The sequence below is a fragment of the Rana temporaria genome, chromosome 3, assembly GCF_905171775.1.
Source record: "Rana temporaria chromosome 3, aRanTem1.1, whole genome shotgun sequence".
NCBI classification, from domain to species: Eukaryota; Metazoa; Chordata; class Amphibia; order Anura; family Ranidae; genus Rana; species Rana temporaria.
The window spans coordinates 469,428,128-469,449,990 of record NC_053491.1 but is presented as its reverse complement, the minus strand read 5'-3'; the positions used below and the strand labels follow the sequence as shown (position 1 = coordinate 469,449,990).

Genomic DNA, 21,863 nt, shown 5'->3' with positions numbered 1-21,863 from the left:
AAGCTGGAATATATTACATTTTTGTTCTTTAGGCCTCGTACACACGACCGAACATGTCTGCTGAAACTGGTCTGCGGACCAGTTTCCGCGGACATGTTCAGTCGTCTGTACGGCCGACCGGACCGGATTCCCGGCCTAGCGGACAGGTTTCCATCTGACAAATGTTTCTTAGCATGCTAAGAAACATGTCCGCTGGAAGCCTGTCCGTCGGACATGTTCGGTCGTCTGTACGACTCACCGGACATGTCCGCTCGGCCGAAAGCCCTCGCATGCGTCGAAGTGATTCGACGCATGCGTGGAAGCATTGACCTTCCAGGGTCGCGCAAGTCGCCGCGTCATCGTTGCGGCCACGTCACCGCGTATCCTGTCCACGGGAAATTTGGTCTGATGGTGTGTACAGCCATCAGACCAAATGATCCCAGCGGACATGTCCGATGAAAACGGTCTGCGGACCGTTTTCATCGGACATGTCCGCTGGTGTGTACGAGGCCTTAGTGTTTAGATACTTTTCATGAAATAGTTTTGTCATTACAGTGCCATTTTATGTTTTCATTCATTTTGCTTATTTCTATAGTATTGTATTAAAAAATAAAAATAAAGAAACAGTTTTATAAAAAAATACCTTTATTACATTTGGCATGACTTCCAATAAAAACTTCAATGCATTAGATTTTTTTTGCAGAATAACAGTATAGAAAGGGCACACATGGTAGTGCGTAGTTTCTCAGGCACAACATACATAAAGAGTTAATATAGCATTGTGCATAGCAGATCTTTTACAATTACAGGCGTGGGTTTTGAAAAACGTTGCGGACTTAACAGGTTTGATATTACACTGGAAATCCACCTGGAAGTGCTGGCAATTGTTAATGTTGTGTATGTGTGGTGCCAGGCAGTTGGAGTATCAGTCATAACATGCAGCAGTCACCTGAGTTCACGAATGCTCTTAAGAAGTAAAAGAAAATGCAGTAAGTGAAGTAGTGGTTTGAAAAAGTCACAAAGAGGAAGAAAAGAAGAGGGAAGAGGAAAGACAAATTGCACTAAATAACTTCTATCTTCATCCCTTGTGCTTAAGGCCAAACTCCAGCTTCTGTCACTTTAAAATGGTTTGTTTGGATCAATGTGGACAAATACACTGGGCCCCCACGTATTTGCAGTTTTTTACGAACGGCGCATGCGCCGTCCGTGAAAGAATCCCAGTGCGCATGCTCGAAATTACGCCGCAAATCGTCATTGCTTTCGAACGTGAATGTAAATTACGTCCAGCCCTATTCGCGAACGACTTGCGCAAACGACGTAAAATTTTCAAAATTCGACGCGGGAACAACGTCCATACTTAACATAGGATACGCGTCATATATCAGGGGTAACTTTACGCCGGAAAAAGCCTAACGTAAACGACGTAAAAAAATGCGCCGGGCGGACTTACGTTTCTGAATCGGCGTAACTACCTAATTTGCATATTTCTCGTGGAATGAATCAGTCGCATAGATACGACCCCGCAACTCAGAGTTACGACGGCGTATCCGGAGATACGCCGTCATAACTCTGTTGTGAATCTGGGCCACTGTATGCAATATCAGCTCCAGCAACAAAATCAAGTTGAGCTCAGCCATTCACAGGAAGCTTTGTCATTTCTGAATAGGTGCAAAGCTTCCTCTGATTTAAAATGATGAATACCTCTAATTTGGGATTTTAAGGCAATTTGAAAAGAAAAAACTATATATTAATATAAAAATAGATTTATTACAAATTATTCAACATGATTAACCACTTAAGGACCACCTAATGCTGATATACGTCGGCAGAATGGCACGACTGGGCACAGGCACGTACAGGTACGTCGCCTTTAAGAGCCCAGCCGTGGGTCGCGTGCGCCGCCGGCGCACTCGCGACCCGGTCTGAAGCTCCGTGACCACAGGACCCGATCGCGGCGGGTGTCCCGCGATCGGTCACAGGAGCTGAAGAACTGGGAGAGGTGAGTGTAAACACACCTTCCCCGTACTTCTCTGTGGCAACAACTATAGGGAACAACGATCAGTGATGTCACACGTCCAGCCACGCCCGCCTACAGTAAGAATCACTCCCTTAGGGCACACTTAACCCCTTAGCGCCCCCTAGTGGTTAACCCCTTCACTGCCATTGTCATTTTCACAGTAATCTGTGCTTTTTTATAGCACTTTTCGCTGTGAAAATTACAATGGTCCCAAAAATGTGTCAAAAGTGTCTGATGTGTCCGCCAAAATGTTGTAGCCACGAAAAAAAAAAAAACACGCTGATCGCCGCCATTACTAGTAAAAAAAATATTTACTGTAAGGGGCGTGGCTGGACGTGTGACGTCACTGATCGTCGTTCCCTATGACAGGGAACAGACGATCACTGACACAGAGAAGAACGGGGAAGGTTTGTTTACACTCACCTTTCCCTGTTCTTCAGCTCCTTTCCCTTGATCGCGGGACACCAGCGGCGATCGGGTCCGTGGGTCCCGCGGACGGGGTCACGGAGCTTCGGACCGGGTCGCTCGCGACCCACGGCTGGGCTTCTTAAAGGGGACGTACATGTACACCCTTGTGCCCAGCCGTGCCATTCTGTCAACGCATATCGTCGTGCGGCGGTCCTTAAGCGGTTAAACAACAAGCTTCCTCTGATTGACTGAGGTGGAGAGGTGAGTGGATGAAGTCACAACCAGAGGAAGCATTGTACTCATTCAGAAAATACAACAGGTTTCTATAAGTATGAGTAACAATGTATTGAGTTCTAAACATGTATCTGCTTCAGCCAATCACTGAGGGCAAAATCAAGTTGGGCCTAGCCATTCACAGGAAGCTTTGTATTATCTGAATAGGTACAAAGCTTCCTCTTATTAGCTGAGGTGGACGGATGATGTCACAACCAGAAGAAGCCTTGTACTCATTCAGAAAATGTAACATGTTTCTGTCAGTATGAGTAACAATGTATTGAGTTCCCAAATATGTATCTGCTTTGGCCAATCGCTGATCAGGGATGTGAGCTGAAGGGAGAGAAAATTTGGGGGTGACTTTCTAGAAGGGTTCTTCCATCCCAAGCTGATGCTTGAAGAGGATGCCAGTGTGGGAGGAGTCCTTGCCATTCCTCCCAGGCTTTGTCTGGAGACAATGATACTGTAGAGAAGGTCATAGTCTGAGGCCCAAGCCAAGTCCCATGGAGTCTATGCTGTCCTGTGTTGAGAATCAGGTAGATGGTTGCCTATCTGGAGAATCTTCAGAGGTGTCCGTTATGCTGAACAATGTCAATGAGGCCCCGTATACACGGCCGAGGAACTCGACGTGCCAAGCACGTCGAGTTCCTCGTCGAGTTCTGGGATGAAGCCGCCGAGGAGCTCGGCGGGCCGCCTTCTCCCATAGAACAACGAGAAAATAGAGAACATGTTCTCTATTTTCTCGTCGAGCTCCTCGGCGGCTCCATCGAGCCAAAACTGTACAGACAACAGAGTTTCTCGGCAGAATCCGGGTTTTGACCGAGTTTCTCGGTGAATTCTGCCGAGAAACTCTGTCGTGTGTACGGGGCCTTAGAGCTTCGGGGAAGCTACTGCCTAATGGACATTGCATGGAGACCTCATGACTTAGATCTTTAACCACTTGCTTACTGGGCACATAAACCCCCTTCGTTCCCAGGCGAAATTTCAGCTTGCGGCACTGCGTCGCTTGAACTGACAATTGCGCGGTCGTGCGACGTGGCTCCCGAACAAAATTGGCGTCATTTTTTCCCCACAAATAGAGCTTTATTTTGGTGGTATTTGATCACCTCTGCGGTTTTTATTTTTTGCGCTATAAACAAAAAAAGAGCGACAATTTAAAAAAATATATTTTTTTTTTTTACTTGTTGCCATAATAAATATCCCAATTTTTTAAAAAAAAAATTAAAAATTTTCTCAGTTAAGGCCGTATTTTTCGACGTATTTTTGTAAAAAAAAATCGCAATATGCGACTGGTTTGCGCAAAAGTTATAGTGCCTACGAAATGGGGGATAGATTTATGTTTTTTTTTGTTTTATTTTTTTTTACTAGTAATGGCGGCGATTTGCGATTTTTTTGTCAGGGCTGCGATATTGCGACGGACGTATCGGACACTTTTGACACAATTTTGGGACCATTCACATTTATACCGTGATCAGTGCTATAAAAATGCACTAATTACTGTATAAATGTGACTGGCAGTGAAGGGGTTAACACTAGGGGGTGAGGAAGGGGTTAAATGTATTCCCTCATTGTGTTCTTACTGTGTGGGGGGAGGGGACTGACTGGGAGAGGTGACCGATGCGGTGTCCCTATGTAAAGGGACACAGATCGGTCTCCTCTCTCCCTCACAGCACTTGGAGCTCTGTGTTTACACACAGAGCTCCACGTCCTGCTGTGTTACCGGCTGTGTTCCCGACGATCGCGAGTGTCTGGCGGACATCGCGGCCGCCAGGCACTCGCATCGCCTCCCGAGCGATGCGCCGGGCACGTTGTTTCCCCGTCGCGCGCCCCCAGCGGCGCGCACAGGGAACAACAACAGCAGGACGTCTATGGACGTCCACCCGGCACTTGAGAGCCGCGCTGTGGACGTCTTTCGACCATAGCGTGGATCTCAAGTGGTTAAAGTGGTTGTAAAGGTTTGCATTTTTTTTTAAATAAAAACATTTTATACTTCCCTGCTCTGTGCAAGGGTTTTGCACAGAGCAGCCCTGTGCCTCCTCTTCTGGGGTCCCCTGCCCGTGCTCCTGGCACCTCCCCTTCATCGAGTGTCCCCATGGGGGCACCCATGCAGGCATGCTACCGAGTCCCAGTGCTGCATCCATTGACACAGACAGCAGGACTCAGCCCTGCCCCGCCCTCCCCCCCACTCTTGTGTCAATGGATTTGATTGACAACAGCGGGAGCCATTGGCTCTTGCTGCTATCAATCTATCCAATAAGGACCCGAGACAGCGGCTGGAGTCGCTGTGCTCATGCACATCGCTGGAACAGATGGGTTCAGGTAAGAAAAAGTGGTGGTTATGACTAAGTCCTATTGCGTTTGTCTACTGTGGCTTGTCAATAAATACGTCTATTGTTTAAGAGCAACGACTGGAGTGCAGATCTTTTCCTCATTATTCTACGCAGCCAGCGACTGTGGATCGAGCACCCGGGAGCTCAGCTTTCCATGTGATGTATGGGTAGTAGCACTGACTTTTTTGTTTATATTCAAGAAAAAGTGGGAGCTTTGGGAGCAGCAGTAACAAAGAAGGTTTTTCACCAAACCATGAGACTTTACAACCCTATGACTGCTCTCATAGGGTGAGAGGACCGACTCCTATTGGGAGGCTGCAGTTGATTAAACTTGGGCTACCAACAGAGGTACTTATGTCTTTGGGAAGCTGCCAGTAAAGAATCTAGGGGCAACGCTAGTTGTTCTTAAAGGGTTACTAAAGCAATTTATTTTTCCTTTAAAATAACAAACATGGCATACTTACCTCCACTGTGCAGTTAGTTTTGCACAGAGTGGCCCGGATCCACGTCTTCTGGGGTCCCTCGGCGGCTGTCTCTGGTCCTCCCCGCAATTACTCACCACAGTCATGCGAGAGCTTGCATGGTGGTCAGTAATTGCGGGCGCGCTCCCGTGATACAGCGAGCGGCCATAGCGACCCTCGGCGCGCCGTGTCACTGGATGTGATTGACAGCAGCGCCAGCCAATGGCTCCGCTGCTCTCAATCTATCCGCTCTAGCCAATCAGCAGCCAGGCTGAGCGGCGAAGAGGATCTCGGGACCGTGTGCGAGACTTTTGAGGGGTCAGGTAAGTATAAGGGGAGCTCAGGGGAGGGGGCCAGCAGCATCAGATGTTTTTTCACCTTAATGCATAGATTGCATTAAGGTGAAACTTTTTTTTTCCTTTACAACTCCTTTAAAGGCTCTATTTGTAACTGAAGTATTAGGGCCAACATCAATTTTGATATTACTGGGAGGCCCCTACATAGGAAATTAGAGCCAGCATCAATTTTGATGGTTGACATAGGAAGGCTTGTGACATTTTGCTGTTTTGGGGTATCATCCCTAGCCCTCTCTCCACAAATGCATTGGTCCATCGAGCACATAAACTACAAAAAAACTAAAAGAGACTGAAACCTAATTATCACTACTGGTGTGTTAGTGATTTGTCGGATCCAGTTACAAGAAGGGTTAGAAATAGGTAGGGTTGGAGAGCCCATTATAAATCTACAGCCCCTGCAGACTGCTGGTTTATACAGGTAATCTTCAAATAACCAATCACAAAACTTGAAAAAATAATACAATATAGCATAATATAAGAACATTCAAGAAATGCCACAATGTCAACTCTCATCGGTCGAGTTCACATACCTAAAGTTTCAAATGAATTTTCTTACAATTTCTTGGTGTTGTTTTGTAATACAGTGTTAGGTACAGATACACTCATAAAATTGCAGCATTAGTACAAAAATCAATCACAGCCACCGCCCCCACCACCGCAGTCCCCACCACCACCACCACAGTCCCCACCTCCACCACCACAGTCCCCACCTCCACCACCGCAGTCACCTCCACCCCCCCAGTCACTGCCCCCAAAGTCCCCATGAGACATATCAGCAAAGTCTATCCCACCAGCATCGGCCCAACCGAAGTCGCTGTCACCATAGCTGTGGCTGTGAGACATTTCCCGTATGCGGAAACTCTGCAAAAAAAGAAAAGAAAATACACAGCTATGATAAAGGCAAATCTCATCTTATCTACGTTGCAGACGGGCCAATTATGACATTACTCTCAGGCCCCGTACACACGTCCGAGTTTCTCGGCAGAATTCAGCCAGAAACTCGATCGGAGCCGTAGTCTGCCGAGAAACCCGGTCGTGTGTACACTTTTGGCCGAGGAAACCGACGAGGATCTCGTCGGGCCAAATAGAGAACATGTTCTCTATTTCCTCGTTAGTCAATGAGGAAACTTGGCTCGCCGAGATCCTCGGCGGCTTCACAATGAACCCTCATACATGTAAAAAACAATTTTTGGGGTATTTTCGCTAGAAATTTACATTATACTTTTTGCAAAAGCACAGTCGCCCGTGTGAAAGGGGCATAAAGAGCCATTGGACTTGTGAGAATATGAAAAGAGGGGTGTAATGCGCTAATTCAATAAATAGTAAAGCGGCAACTAAAATGTTATACAACACTAATAATAATGGTCAAAGGAAGAGCTGCGCTGTTGTAGGCTAAAATGTGACACTAGTGATGATGAAGTGCTAGATAAATATCAATTAAAATTATGAAACACCGACTGAGTGAAAAAAAATTATATCTGTAAATAGGTCTGTGAGACCTCAATAGGATAACAAGAAGGGGATAATTCCTAAATTAGGTAGAAACCTGAGAATTATCAAGTGAATAAATAGCAGTCAGTGTGAACAAACCAAAAAAAAACCCTTAGGAATACCATTAACCACTTAAGCCCCGGACCATTTTGTTGCTGAATGCCCAGGCCAGGTTTTGTGATTCGGTGACTAGGTAAAAAATGTAAATATAACAAAAAATGTATGCAGAGTGTCCATATAAACTTAAATATGTTCAACGAATCCAATGGTCCAGGAAAAAGTGCTGACAGGATAGTGCCTCCACCAAACAATAACACTGCAGCTTACCAGATGGACGTGATCTCTAATTATAGGAGATCAATATGCGCATATGGTTGATATGCCAGCCTGGGGTCTCTATTGGTGGCAAAAATCCCTCAGTGTGGTTCAATATTGCATAGAAGATGTTTCAAACAACGTAACAATCCAGGATGCACCACATAAAAAAAAGGAAGGGACTAGCATAGCGTAAAACCCTTAAAAATGTAATAAGTAACATAAAAATGCACACTTACATCGAAGAAGTGAGATAAGGCATATAAAATACAATCGAGCTGGCCGGGTCTTCGATTCAGCAGCCCGTAACTTCCGAGTCTGGCGCACAACGCGGTGACGTCAGAACGTCATTCCTCCCAACGTTTCGTCACTAGTGTCACATTTTAGCTTACAACAGCGCAGCTCTTACTTTGACCAACTTGTGAGAATGATTGACACATTTGCCAGCAAAGTTTTTATATATGGACCCCCTCAATGTTATTAACCTTCACACACACACACACACACACACACACACGTTACAACCGGACTCTACAATCTGCTAAACTTAGGTTACAGTGGAGGGGTTGTAAGATTTATTCTATATAAGAATAATAAGTATTAAAAAGGGTTGGATGTGACAGTGAGTGGATTCATTGGAAAGCTTTCCGATACATCTGTATGGTGTGACAATGGTATAATATAGGGGTCTCCAAACTTTCTAAACAAAGGGCCAGTTTACTGTCCTTCAGACTTTAGGAGGCCTGGACTGTGGCCAGTGGGAGTCGAAAAGGTCCAGACGTCAGTGGGGAAAAAACAAGGCACCATTGTTTGTTTCAGTGAGAGTAATTGCTCCTTATCATTGGTGTAAGTGGGAGAAATTGTGCCCCATTATTGATGTCATTAAGCCCTATCAGTGTCAATGGGTGGAACTGTTCCCCAACATTGATGTCATTGGAGGAATTGTGCCTCATCACTGGTGTCATTGGAAAGGAATTGTGCCCCTTCATTGGGGTCAGTGAGGGGGGGTTTATGCTACTTTGTTGGTATCAGTGGATGAAATAGTGCCCCAAGGGCCAGATAAATGCAAGTAAAGGGCCGCATCTGGCCCCCGGGCCCCAGTTTGGAGACCACTGGTATAATATATTCTCTGCCGATACCCCTAAATGATACAGTCTGGCTGCTACAGTTTGGAGACCACTGGTATAATATATTCTCTGCTGATACCCCGACATGATACAGTCTGGCTGCTCATTCAGATTATTCAATATGTCATTTTTTTTTAATCAAAAAGGTTTTTATTGCTCACACAACACATTGACACGAAAAGGATGACATTTTACACTTTGTAGGTAAACATGCATAACAACAGATTTACAGTTTAAACAGTTTGAACAGATGCACTTCTTCCCACCATAGTATTCCGTTATTGTACTCACACAGGAAACCCGACCCCCAGCCCCGAGCTCCCATCTCCCCCCTCCATCCATTTCTTCTCCCTCCTCACGGTCTCCAAAGCTACTAGGCCACGAGCCTTGCTGATTTTTTCCCCTACCTCTCCATCCCCCCAAGTAACCTTGCTTGAACTAGCTCCAAGGGGCTTAAACCGGGCGTTGCGAGCCATGGCTCCCAGAGTTTAAGGAATTTCCCTGCGTTCCCCCTGTGCTGGTAAATGTACTTCTCCATAAGCATTGTCCTACCCACATGTTGTATCCAGGTCTGAACCGAAGGGGGCCCCCTTGATTTCCAGTGTATGAGAATGAGTTTCCTCGCCTGGAATAGTGCCCTGGCGAACGCCGCCCTAGTGGCTTCTTCCTCTATCACTCCCTCCAGAATGCCCAGCAGGCAGCAAAGTGGGTCCAGTGGGACATTGGTCTGAAACACCGAGTTTAGGGTCGCCAGAACCCCCGCCCAGTATCTATGCAGCTTGGGACAGTGCCAAAGCAGGTGGACCAAATCGCCCTGTGCCGCCCTGCACCGCCCACATAGCGGGTCCGGAGCCTGGCCCATTTTGAAGAGTGTAGTGCACCCGAAGTAAAATGTAGAGCTGGGATACCTTTTGTGATACGTTTAGTGAGCAGGTATTCATCGCCTGTAGAGCCTCCTCCCACATGTCCCCCTAAATAGGCCCCAAATCTGCCTCCCACCGTTCAGCTACCCTCATGGGATGTCCTTCCAGGAATGAAGATAGGAGCATGTTGTAGCAGTGTGAGATCATGCCCTTGGTGTCCTGCGCCTGACATAGTGCCCGGAAAATCGGTGTGGGGGATTGAACCCAGTCAACTGCTGTCCCCTGAGCCCTTACTGCATGTTGCAACTGCATGTAATAAAACTGCATGGTGCGGGGTAGGTTAAATCTGATTTGTAATTCACTGAAAGGTAGCAGGGTCCCCCCCCTAAAGAGATGTTTAAGATGCGTGACCCCAAAAGCACTCCACCTGTGACCCTGTTCAATTTTGGCCAACTCCTCGTAGGAATCGTTCCCCCAAATTGGGCTAAATTCAGTGAAGCCCCCAACATCCTGTAGCTGTCTAGCCTTATTCCACACCTTTTGAACAAGAGCATAAGTGGGCATGCGTTTATTGGGTTTGTGAAACTTGCGAGCCTCCAGCCCCTCAGGTATCGTGGCTACCCCAGCTCCCTTCAACATCAGCCTGGCCGCCGAGGTCCCAGGCTGCGACCCTGTGGCCCCTATCAAGTGTTGGAGCTGGGCAGCTAGGTAGTATATCCAGGGATTGGGTAAAGCCAGCCCTCCCCCTCCTTTGGGCGCTGCAACTGTTCTAATTTAATCCTGGGGGTTCTGTTATGCCACAACAACTGTCTGAAAAGAGAATTGACCACTCGGAATATTTTAAGGGTAATCACCATGGGCGCATTATGCAGGAAATATAGCAATTGAGGCATTAGTATCATCTTGATGAGGTTGGTTCTACCCGCTAGAGACATTTTCAGTTTATTCCAAATTAGTATTTTGTCTCTGAATTTGGACAGGAGAGGGTGCACATTCAGTTTACAGTAGTCAGTTATTGTGGGGGATATCCAAACCCCCAGGTATTTAAACGATGTCACTACAGGTACGGGACACACAGGGCCACTCCCGCCTTCGGGTTCCCCATCTAGAAACATCAGGGCGGACTTAGACCAATTAATCGTGAGCCCCGAAAAGCGGCCAAACTCTGCAATAATGGCCATGACCTGCCTTAGGGATCCCTCTGCATCCTCCAAAAAGAGGAGCATATCATCCGCATACAACATGATTTTCTCGCGGACTTCGCCTTATCTGAACACCCGAACTGCCTCGCAGCTCCTTACCAGAACCGCGAGGGGCTCTATAGCCAGAGCAAAGAGCAGGGGGGACAGGGGACATCCCTGCCTGGTCCCCCTACCCAGAGCAAAAGTTTGAGACATCCTATCCGCCATACGTATGGCCGCCTTTGGTGTATCATACAGGAGCCGGACCCACCCCAGGAACCTAGGGCCAAAAGCGAATCTGGTCAGTACCGCCCATAGGTACCGCCAGCCGACACTGTCGAAGGCCTTGTTGGCATCAAGCAACAACAGAGCCCTACTGCCAGCGGTGTCCGATGGGGTCTGCATATTCAAATATAGCCGCCGGAGGTTCGTCGCTGTAGATTTACACGGCATGAATCCCACTTGGTCTGAGTGTACAATGGACACGATAATTTTATTCACTCGCAGGGCCAGTACTTTCGCAAGTATTTTAATGTCACTCTGCAGGAGAGATATAGGTCTGTATGACCCAGGGTCCAGAGGGTCCTTGCCCGCCTTCAGCAGCAGGATGATATTCGCCCTTGTCATGGACGGGGGTAGGACCCCCGATTCCAACGAGGCATTAAATACCTTGAGTAACTTGGGCAAAAGCACCCCTCCGTACTGAGCATACACCTCTATGGGCAGTTCGTCGTCTCCCGGGGCCTTACACGTGGGGAAGGATGCAACCGCCTCTCCCAGTTCCTCCAGGGTCAGCAGTTTCTCCATCTCACACCTCGCCCTGTCATTCAAGGTCGGGAGAGCCACCGCATCCATGTAGTGCTGCAGCTCCCCGTCCGTGAAGTCATCTCTAGATTTGTACAGCTCAGAATAAAAAGCAGCCAGTTCCTTCAGGATCAGCTCAGGGTCATTCACCAGCCGCCCCTGCACATCCCGGATCGCTCCTATGGCAGGGGACGCCTGCTGAGACCGGGCAATCCTGGCTAACAAACGGCCCGTCTTCTCCCCCTCCTCATAGAAGGCCTGTTGGGTGAAAAATCGCTTTTTCTCCGCGGCGGAGGATCTCAGCCGGTCCAGGGAGTCCTGGGCCGACATCCATACCTCCCCCGCGGACTCTGAGGGGTCGAGCACATAGGTCAGTTCCAACTGCTTCACCTGGTCCTCCACCCGCTCTAACAGGGCTGACGAATTGTGTTTAATTGACGCAATCTCCTCAAGAAATGTTCCCCTTAAACAGGCCTTGAAGGCGTCCCAGCCCTGAGTCCGTTCCGCCCCCTCCCAATTTTCCACAAAGTACTGCTCTATCCAGGGCGCAACCTGGTCATGGGAACTGAACAATTTCAGCCAGAAAGCGTTTAGTTTCCAAGGGGCTCTGGGCAAAGAGGACACCGGGCGGGTGGTCAGGTGTGCCACCAGCGGAGAGTGGTCAGAGACCCCCCTCGGAAAGTATTCTATCTTGGGAACCATGTGGAGAACCTGTGGGGACCCAACACACAAATCTATACGGGACAATGAGCCGTGCGTCTTAGAGAAGCATGAGAACTGCTTGGTTGTAGGAAATCTAGCCCTCCAGACATCAAGCCACCCCACCTCCCCCAGCAATCTGCTTAAGGCCGTTCCCCTGCACCCCTGGGGTATCCTAGCTGGCGGATGTCTATCCTCTCTCGGATCCATACAAGCATTAAAGTCCCCCATAATCATTACAGGGACATCCGGCTTATTCCCCAGATAGGTCAAAAGTAGCTGCAGCACCTCCCTCGAAAAAGGGGGAGGAATATATACAAACGCTAGAACCACAGACACCGTATACAATCTGCAATATAAAAACACATATCTCCCAAGCGTGTCAACCAGTGTATCAATTTCCTGGTAGGCCAAGGCATTATGGATCAGCACACTTACCCCCCTTGAATAGGAGGTGTGGGTAGAATGATAGGCCTTGCCCACCCAGGAAAATCCTAGGCACCCTACTGTGTCTTTAGTGAGGTGGGTTTCTTGCAACCCCACAATAGCAGGGAGACATTTTTTCAGGCCAGCACGTATCATAGTTAGTTTCAGTGGGTCATGGACGCCTCGCACATTCCAAGACACTATCGGGGTGGTGGCCATGGTTGGGGTAAACAATAGTTACCGACTGAGGCCCGAGGCCTCAGAGTCAGGTCCAGTGGGTTGGGCCCCAGCCGGGGCCAGTTCAGTTCCAGCAAGTAGCTGTGCATCAGGTGGTGTAGTCTTGTGAGCAAAATATCAAAATCTGTTAACAAAAAGTAACTTAACATACGTGTCCACCCCTCAGCCCCGTCCGGGGCAGAGGTCGATCTCCTCCACGATCTCCCGCTACGCGGGCTCAGCAATCGGCGTGTGCCAACAGGGCACCCAAAAACAAAGGTGGACTCCCCCAGCCGGGGGTCGGTAGTTGCATCGAATCGCACTCGCGTGCGGGCCCCCCCCCTGTAGCATAGATTCCAGAGGGGGTGCAGTTCAACTTCTGAAGCTCTAAAGTAGTGCTAACATAGCAAAAAAAACAGGAACAGTCCCGGCTTGCAGGTAACTCTTCAACTGGTCTGCTACAAACACAATACTCAAGTAAAGGTACAGGCAATACCTCAGTCACCCCGGTCCTCCTCTCGGCGCCTCCTCAGGTCCTGTTCATTGTGATCCAGCCACTGTGTGGCCTCCGCCGCCGATTCAAAGAATGTAGCCTGGCCCCTCACCGTGACTCGCAGCTTGGCCGGAAACAGCATGGCATAGTTAACTTGGACCCTTTGTAGGCGTTTTTTAACTTCCATAAACTTGGCTCTCTTACGCTGCACCTCAGCTGAAAAGTCAGGGTAAAACGATACTCTGGCTCCATTGTAATGTACCGTTCCCCTCTCCCTGGCCAGCCTCAGGATGGTTTCCCTGTCCCGGTAATTCAGGAGTCTGGCAAGCATGGATCTGGGGGGGCTGCCAGGGGGAAGGGGTCTGGGAGGCGTGCGGTGCGCCCGCTCTACTGCAAACAGCGTGGAGAATGCATCCCTGCCAAACACCTCCTGGAGCCAGGTCTCAATAAATGCAGTGGGGTCCCTACCTTCCACCTTCTCTGGGAGGCCCACCACGCGGACATTATTCCGTCTCAGGCGGTTCTCAATATCGTCTGTTTTCGCGTTAGCCTGTGCGGATTGCTGTAGTGCAGTCCTGGCATCTCTGGTAAGGGGTGGCAGCGCATCCTCTATCTCACTGATGCGGCCCTCCACGGCCCTGGTCCTTTCCCTGATCTTCTGGAGATCATGGCGCATAAGGGACACCGTCTCCGTGAGCTCTCCAAACTGCGCTTTCAGGCCATCCACTGAGGCAGTGACCGAGGTCGTGCACTTCTGCACCGCCCGGAGGATTTCACTGAGTGTGGGCTGTGGGGCATCCTCCTGCAATTCCCCAAATATGTCCTGCATAGTGTCCGAGGAACTCTCAAGCGGTAGCGTGTCATCCATGGCTGAATCGCCATTTTGGCCCTGCACCCTCTGCGCCCATGTTAACTGCGAAGGAGCCGGGGAGCTGGTGGGGCCGTGCAGCCTCTGGGTGTAATATAGCATGTCTTTGGGGGGTTCTTTCCCCTGTTGTTTAGCCGCCTTAGTCATCTTACCGCCAGCCTCCGAGTTTTTCTCCGGTCCGCGCGCTGCCTTCTGCTGCTGAGAGACCCCGGCGCCATCTTGGATGTCCATGGCAGCTGAGGCCGCGGCCCCCTTCTCCGGTTTACGGGTCATTCGGATCCCCGCCGACCGTCAGTTCGCTTACCGCTGCAGCCTGTGGAGCGTACTGGCTCAGGTAAACCGGTCGTCTACGTCGGTGTTATCCGGGAACAGGATCACTGTAGGATCGTTAGCGGGAGCTCCGTGAACTGCGACTGTTCACATGCCCGTCCAGGCCACGCCCCCATTCAATATGTAATTTGAATTGTACTGCAATTGTGCTGTCCTCCCTCTACATGGTTAAGCGCTGCGTAAACTGTTGGCACCATATAATTTCAAGATTTATTATTTGAAATCACACCAGACAACATTCAAACAAGTCTCCCATCACAAGCAATTGATAAAAGTAATTCTCGGGTTTCCCATAAATTCTACCTTCATTTCATAGTCACATGTTTTTATGATATGTAGGTGGGATGTGGATGCATTTCCAGTGCAGACAGAGACATGACGCATGGGTTGGCGAGGAACATAGTTCCCCATCTGCTAATGTGGGGTTCAACCCTACAGCTGCTTGTTCTGACTCATGCCCCGTACACACGTGCGGGCTTTCCAACGGGAAAAGTTCCCGCCGGAAATCCCGAGGGCAAAGCCGAGAACCTGCTCGGTTCAGTCTTTCCCTTACACACGGCCGTTTTTCCCGACAGGAAATGCCAGCCGTGTGTCTGTTCCATCGCAGTTTTTCCCATAGGAAAACTGACAAAAACCATTGGGGTTCTCTTTTTTTGTCTGGTGGTTTTTGGGCAGTTTTCCTGTCTGAAAAACTGCGAAGAGCATATACACGGCCCGGGATTCCTGGCCAAAAGCTCTCCTTCCCGTCGGGAAAACTGATTGTGTGTACGAGGCATCAGAGACTCCTGCTAAGATCTAATGCCAATAGGAGTTGGGCAGTGGATGTGTCAACCAGGCTGACTACAGGGTTACAGACACACAACACGTTGGCATCTTGTACCTCTGAATCGTAACGAGGGGCATAAACCGACCACACCAGAACAGATCTGCCTCCATGATTGGTGTGGTCAGAATTCAGGAGGAACACAACAGGACTGGCAGGATCTGCAGATATTTGCTCACAACTATCAGACTTACATTAAAAATTAAGATACATACTAGGGTTGTCCCGATACCGATACCAGTATCGGTATCGGGACCGATACCGAGTATTTGCGGGAGTACTTGTACTCCCGCAAATACCCCCGATACCTAAATAGAATACTTGATAAAGTATGCGACCCCGTCGCATACCGCAACAACGCCGCCGCATGGGTTAAACAGCGTGCGGGGAATATCACAGCTTTCATTTGAATAGCTGTAGTATTCCCGCTGTGCCGCATATAGACACTCCCCCTTGCTCGGTATCTGTCCAATCCCGAGCAAGGGGGAATGTCTATACGCGGCGCAGCAGGAATACTACAGCTATTCAAATGAAAGCTGTGATGTTCCCCGCACGCTGTTTAACCCATGCGGCGGCGGCATCAAGGTATGGGGGGACATGGCTGGATATAGGGGGGACATGGCTGCATATAGGGGGGACATGGCTGCATATAGGGGGGACATGGCTGGATTTATGGGGGACATGGCTGGATTTAGGGGGGACATGGCTGCATATAGGGGTGACATGGCTGCATATAGGGGGGACACGGCTGCATATGTGGGGGGACATGGCTGCATTTGTGGGGGGACATGGCTGCATTTGGGGACACATTTAAAAAAAGTATCGGTATTCGGTATCGGCGAGTACTTGAAAAAAAGTATCGGTACTTGTACTCAGTCCTAAAAAAGTGGTATCGGGACAACCCTAATAGATACCAAATAGTTACTATGGACAAATTAATGCGTTTTGTGAATTTCGTTATTAAAGGTTTACAAACACTTTAAATAAAAAGTTAGTCACAATCAGAAGATATCCCAGATTCAATTTGTTAGAGAAAAAACAGTTCCCTGCAGTTTTGTAGTGTGAGGAACCATCTAATCCTAATATCACAAGGTACAGATGTTGGGAGATTTTCCTGACCTGGTCGATCAGACCTGAAACTACAGTAAGTATGACTTTGTGTGGACAACATCATTAAGCCTAGGTTCACACTGCATGCAAATTCAAAATTTTACCGCAATTTCGCTGCGATTTTGCCGCGATTTCGTGATCGCCGCCGGGCACCCGCGATTGCTCGTTACAGAGCGGGGACCGGGAGCTGTGTGTGTAAACACACAGCTCCCGGTCCTGTCAGGGGGGGAAATGCTGATCTTCTGTTCATACAATGTATGAACAGCGATCAGATATTTCCCCTAGTGAGGCCACCCCCCCCCCCACAGTAAGAACACACCCGGGGACATACTTAACCCCTTCCCCGCCCCCTAGTGTTAACCCCTTCACTGCCAGTGGCATTTTTATAGTAATCCAATGCATTTTTATAGCACTGATCGCTATAAAAATGCCAATGGTCCCAAAAATGTGTCAAAAGTGTCCGAAGTGTCCGCCATAATGTCGCAGTACCGAAAAAAAATCGCTGATCGCCACCATTACTAGTAAAAAAAAATATAAATAAAAATGCCATAAAAATACCCCCTATTTTGTAAACTCTATAACTTTTGCGCAAACCAATCAATTAACGCTTATTGCGATTTTTTTTTACGAAAAATATATAGAAAAATATGTATCGTCCTAAACTGAGGAAAAAAAATGTTTTTTTATATATTTTTGGGGGATATTTATTATGGCAAAAAGTAAAAAATATTATTTTTTTTCAAAATTGTCGCTATATTTTTGTTTATAGCACAAAAAATAAAAACCGCAGAGGTGATCAAATACCACCAAAAGAAAGCTCTATTTGTGGGAAAAAAAGGACGCCAATTTTGTTTGGGAGCCACATCGCACGACCGCGCAATTGTCTGTTAAAGCGACGCAGTCCCGAATCGCAAAAAGTGCTCTGGTCTTTGGGCAGCAATATGTTCCGGGGGTTAAGTGGTTTAAAAAGCCTGTCCATGTTATTTTTATTTTTTTTTTGAGCTGGAGCTCAAAAACGCTGCGGCAGCGTTTGAGCGTTTTTGCACGTTTTTTTAACGTCTGGCGTTTTTACAGCTCTACTCTGGAGCTTCAGAACGCACTGGTCCTGTTTTTTTTTTGCAGCTTAAAAACTGCTCAGCCATCTACAGCTCAAAAACGTCATGGTGGGCATGAGGCCGTAGACTAACATGGAGAGCTGTTTTTAAGCTGCAAAAAACGCTCAGAAAAGTGGCTGTAAAAACGTCCAAAAACGTACATGGAAATGGAGCCTAAGAAAAAGGAAGGACAAATTAACATAAGTAAAGATGAATAAGGACAATAAAGAGCAAGAAAGAACAAGAACAAATATGGACAAGTAAGGATAACTAAAGACAAATAAGGACAAGTGAAGACAAGAAAGAACGAGTGATGCCGCGTACACACGACCATTTTTATTGGTCTAGAAAAAAACAACGTTTTTTTCGACCTGATTCTTGTCAAGCCTGCCTTGCCTACACACGATTGCAGGGAAAAAATGCTCTAGCAAAGCGCGGTGACGTATAACACATACGACGGCACTATAAAGGAGAAGTACCATTCGGATGGCACCACCCTTTGGGCTGCGTTTGCTGATTTTGTGTTAGTAAAAGTCTGGTGAGAGACGATTTGGGGCCTGCTGGGGTAAGTGCAGGGGGGGTGCTAAATTGCCACCGACCAATGGGGGGGTTGTTTGCCACAGCCCCCCCCCAAAAAAAAACATTGGCCGCCAATGTTCACAGTACCTACAGGTAATCCTTATTATAGGCTTACCTGTAGGAACAAGTGGTAGAACAGAGTTTATTATCACTTTAAGGATCTCCAGCCTTCAACCAAACCTTTAGCATGTCCCCATTAGGGTGACCACATTTCCAAACTGCCATTCGGGGACACCCCCCCCCCCCCCTAAAAAATATATGTTTTTTACATATTTTTTTGCGTATTTTGGGGGCAGGGGCGTATCATGAAATCAGCGGGCCCGTGTGCAAGATCAAAAGCTGTCACTGTGCCCCATCTAATGCCACCACTGTGCCTCATCAAATGCCACCACTTGTGCCTCATCAAATGCAGCCACTTGTGCCCCATCAAATGCAGCCACTTGTGCCCCATCAAATGCAGTCACTTGTGCCCGTCAAATGCCACCACTGTGCCCCATCTAATGCCGCCACTGTTCCCATCAAATGCAATCACTTGTGCCCCATCAGATGCAATCACTTGTGCCCCATCAAATGCCACCACTGTGCCCTATCTAATGCCACCACTGTGCCCCATCATATGCAATCACTTGTGCCATCATATGCAATCACTTGTGCCATCAAATGCAATCACTTGTGCCATCAAATGCAATCACTTGTGCCATCAAATGCAGTCACTTGTGCCATCAAATGCAGCCACTGTGCCCCATCAAATTCCGCCACTGTTCCCATCAAATCCCGCCACTGTTCCCCATGAAATGCAGCCACTGTTCCCCATCAAATGCCACCACTGTGCCCCATCAAATGCTGCCAGTGTGTCAGCAATTGTTGCTACTGTGCCCCATCAGATGCTGCCAGTGTGCCCATGAATTCTCGCTACTGTGCCCATCAGATGCTGCCAGTGTGCCCATGAAATGTTACTACTGTGCCCCATCAGATGCTGCCAGTGTGCCCATGAATTGTCGCTACTGTGCCCCCATCAGATGCTGCCAGTGTGCCCATGAATTGTCGCTACTGTGCCCGCATCAGATGCTGCCAGTGTGCCCATGAATTGTCGCTATTGTGCCCCATCAAATGCCAGTGTGCCCATGAATTGTCGCTACTGTTCCCCCATCAGATGCTGCCAGTGTGCCCATGAATTGTCGCTACTGTGCCCCCATCAGATGCTGCCAGTGTGCCCATGAATTGTCGCTATTGTGCCTCAAATGCCAGTGTGCCCATAAATTGTCGCTACTGTGCCCCATCAGATGCTGCCAGTGTGCCCATGAATTGTCGCTATTGTGCCTCAAATGCCAGTGTGCCCATGAATTGTTGCTATTGTTCCCCATCAAATGCCAGTGTGCCCATAAATTGTCGCTACTGTGCCCCCATCAGATGCTGCCAGTGTGCCCATGAATTGTCGCTATTGTGCCTCAAATGCCAGTGTGCCCATGAATTGTCGCTACTGTGCCCCCATCAGATGCTGCCAGTGTGCCCATGAATTGTCGCTATTGTGCCCCATCAAATGCCAGTGTGCCCATGAATTGTCGCTACTGTGCCCCCATCAGATGCTGCCAGTGTGCCCATGAATTGTCGCTATTGTGCCTCAAATGCCAGTGTGCCCATGAATTGTCGCTATTGTTCCCCATCAAATGCCAGTGTGCTCATGAATTGTCGCTACTGTGCCCCCATCAGATGCTGCCAGTGTGCCCATGAATTGTTGCTATTGTGCCTCAAATGCCAGTGTGCCCATGAATTGTCGCTACTGTGCCCCCATCAGATGCTGCCAGTGTGCCCATGAATTGTCGCTATTGTGCCCCATCAAATGCCAGTGTGCCCATGAATTGTCGCTACTATGCCCCCATCAGATGCTGCCAGTGTGCCCATGAATTGTCACTATTGTGCCTCAAATGCCAGTGTGCCCATGAATTGTCGCTACTGTGCCCCCATCAGATGCTGCCAGTGTGCCCATGAATTGTCGCTATTGTGCCTCAAATGCCAGTGTGCCCATAAATTGTCGCTACTCTGCCCCATCAGATGCTGCCAGTGTGCCCATGAATTGTCGCTATTGTGCCTCAAATGCCAGTGTGCCCATAAATTGTCGCTACTGTGCCCCATCAGATGCTGCCAGTGTGCCCATGAATTGTCGCTATTGTGCCTCAAATGCCAGTGTGCCCATAAATTGTCGCTACTGTGCCCCATCAGATGCTGCCAGCCAGTGTCACTGTTAATTGCCCCTATTTGCTCACCTTTTGATGGAGTGGTGGCACAGGGTAGTCTTCAGCCAGCGTTGGTGGTCTTCTATTTTGTCAGGACTTGAGGAGGCAGTGAATCGGGCCGCTCGGGCGGGAGCCGGGAGGAGCCTGTCTGGGCCCTGGTCCTGCTGGAGCCTGGAGGAGCCGGAGCTCAGACCGGCAGATGTGACGGAGAGATGACACAGGCAGCGGGCGGGAGTCGGTCGGTCACGGACGGCGGATCGAGCAGCTGACTGTGGGCAACCGAGGCCTGGAGCGGGGGAGGAGGAGGTCTGCCCTAACGATGCTGCGCTGCGCTGCTGCTCTCCCTCCTGCAAGAACCGCGGCTGGCCGCTGGAGGAGGAGGAGGTGGGGGTGGAGTCGTCGGAGCGTCAGGGAGAGCGGGACACGGGTGACGTCACTGGTTGCTACACGCCAAGCGGGGCGTCCCTAGCAACCAGTGATTTAGAATCAATAAATTACAAGCGGCACTGTGGCAGGCTGGCAGCAGCGGCAGTGAGTGTGTCAGACTGTCAGTCAGTTGATTCTGGGACCCTCTATTGTCCCGGTTTGAAGGCTCCCGGGACACGGGACAAAAATGTAAATTACGGGACGATCCCGGGCAAACCGGGACACGTGGTCACCCTAAGTCCCCATGTCTCTGACCATCTCCAGCTAGCTGTATACTGGCAGTCTCTGTCAATCTTATGTAGCACTACATATAATAAATATTATGCGAGACCCTCTGGGGAAGTCTGGGTCTGCATTTGGGGATCCCTCTTATCTAGTTAGTTGCCCACCACTGCTGTAATCCATTTTAAAGGTTTAATGGTGAAAAGCCCTGCCTAAGATCAGACCCTACAAACTTACAGTGCTATTACCTATGCATGCCTCTCTGAAACTAGTTTCACTTTGATACTAAGGATCTGGCTCACCTGTCCCCCAGACTCATGCCCTCTCCTCACTATTCCCTAATGCAGGGGTCTCCAAACTTTTGAAGCAAAGAGCCAGTATATTGTCCTTCAGACTTTAGGGGGGCCAGACGGTGACCAGTGGGAGTAGAAAGTGGCCCAGTGTCAGTGGGAGAAACAAAGCCTCAGGCTTGGTGATCAGTAGGAGTAAAAAAATATATATATACCGTATATAGCACCCATGGTCATAGGAGGAAAAACAGTGCCCCATCATTGGTGTCAGTGGGATTCATAGTGCCTCATCATTGGTATCAATTGTAGGGAGAGTGCCCTATCATTTGTGTCAGTGGGAGGGATTGTGCCCCATAGTTGTTGTCAATTGGAGCAATCGTGCCCTGTCATTGGTGTCAGTGGGAGGAAGAGTGACCCATCATTTGTGCCAATTGGAGAAATAGTGACC

General features: G+C 48.7%; 1 protein-coding gene across 1 annotated transcript in view; it reads right to left on the bottom strand.

The window, feature by feature from the left end:
• The window catches only part of LOC120930630, a 74,430-nt gene that overhangs the window by 9,359 nt on the left and 43,208 nt on the right, over positions 1-21,863 (bottom strand). Inside the window, exon 8 of the mRNA XM_040341805.1 lies at positions 6,553-6,685. Coding sequence (XP_040197739.1) covers positions 6,553-6,685 — 133 coding nt within the window. The remainder of the gene's footprint in view (positions 1-6,552; positions 6,686-21,863) is intronic.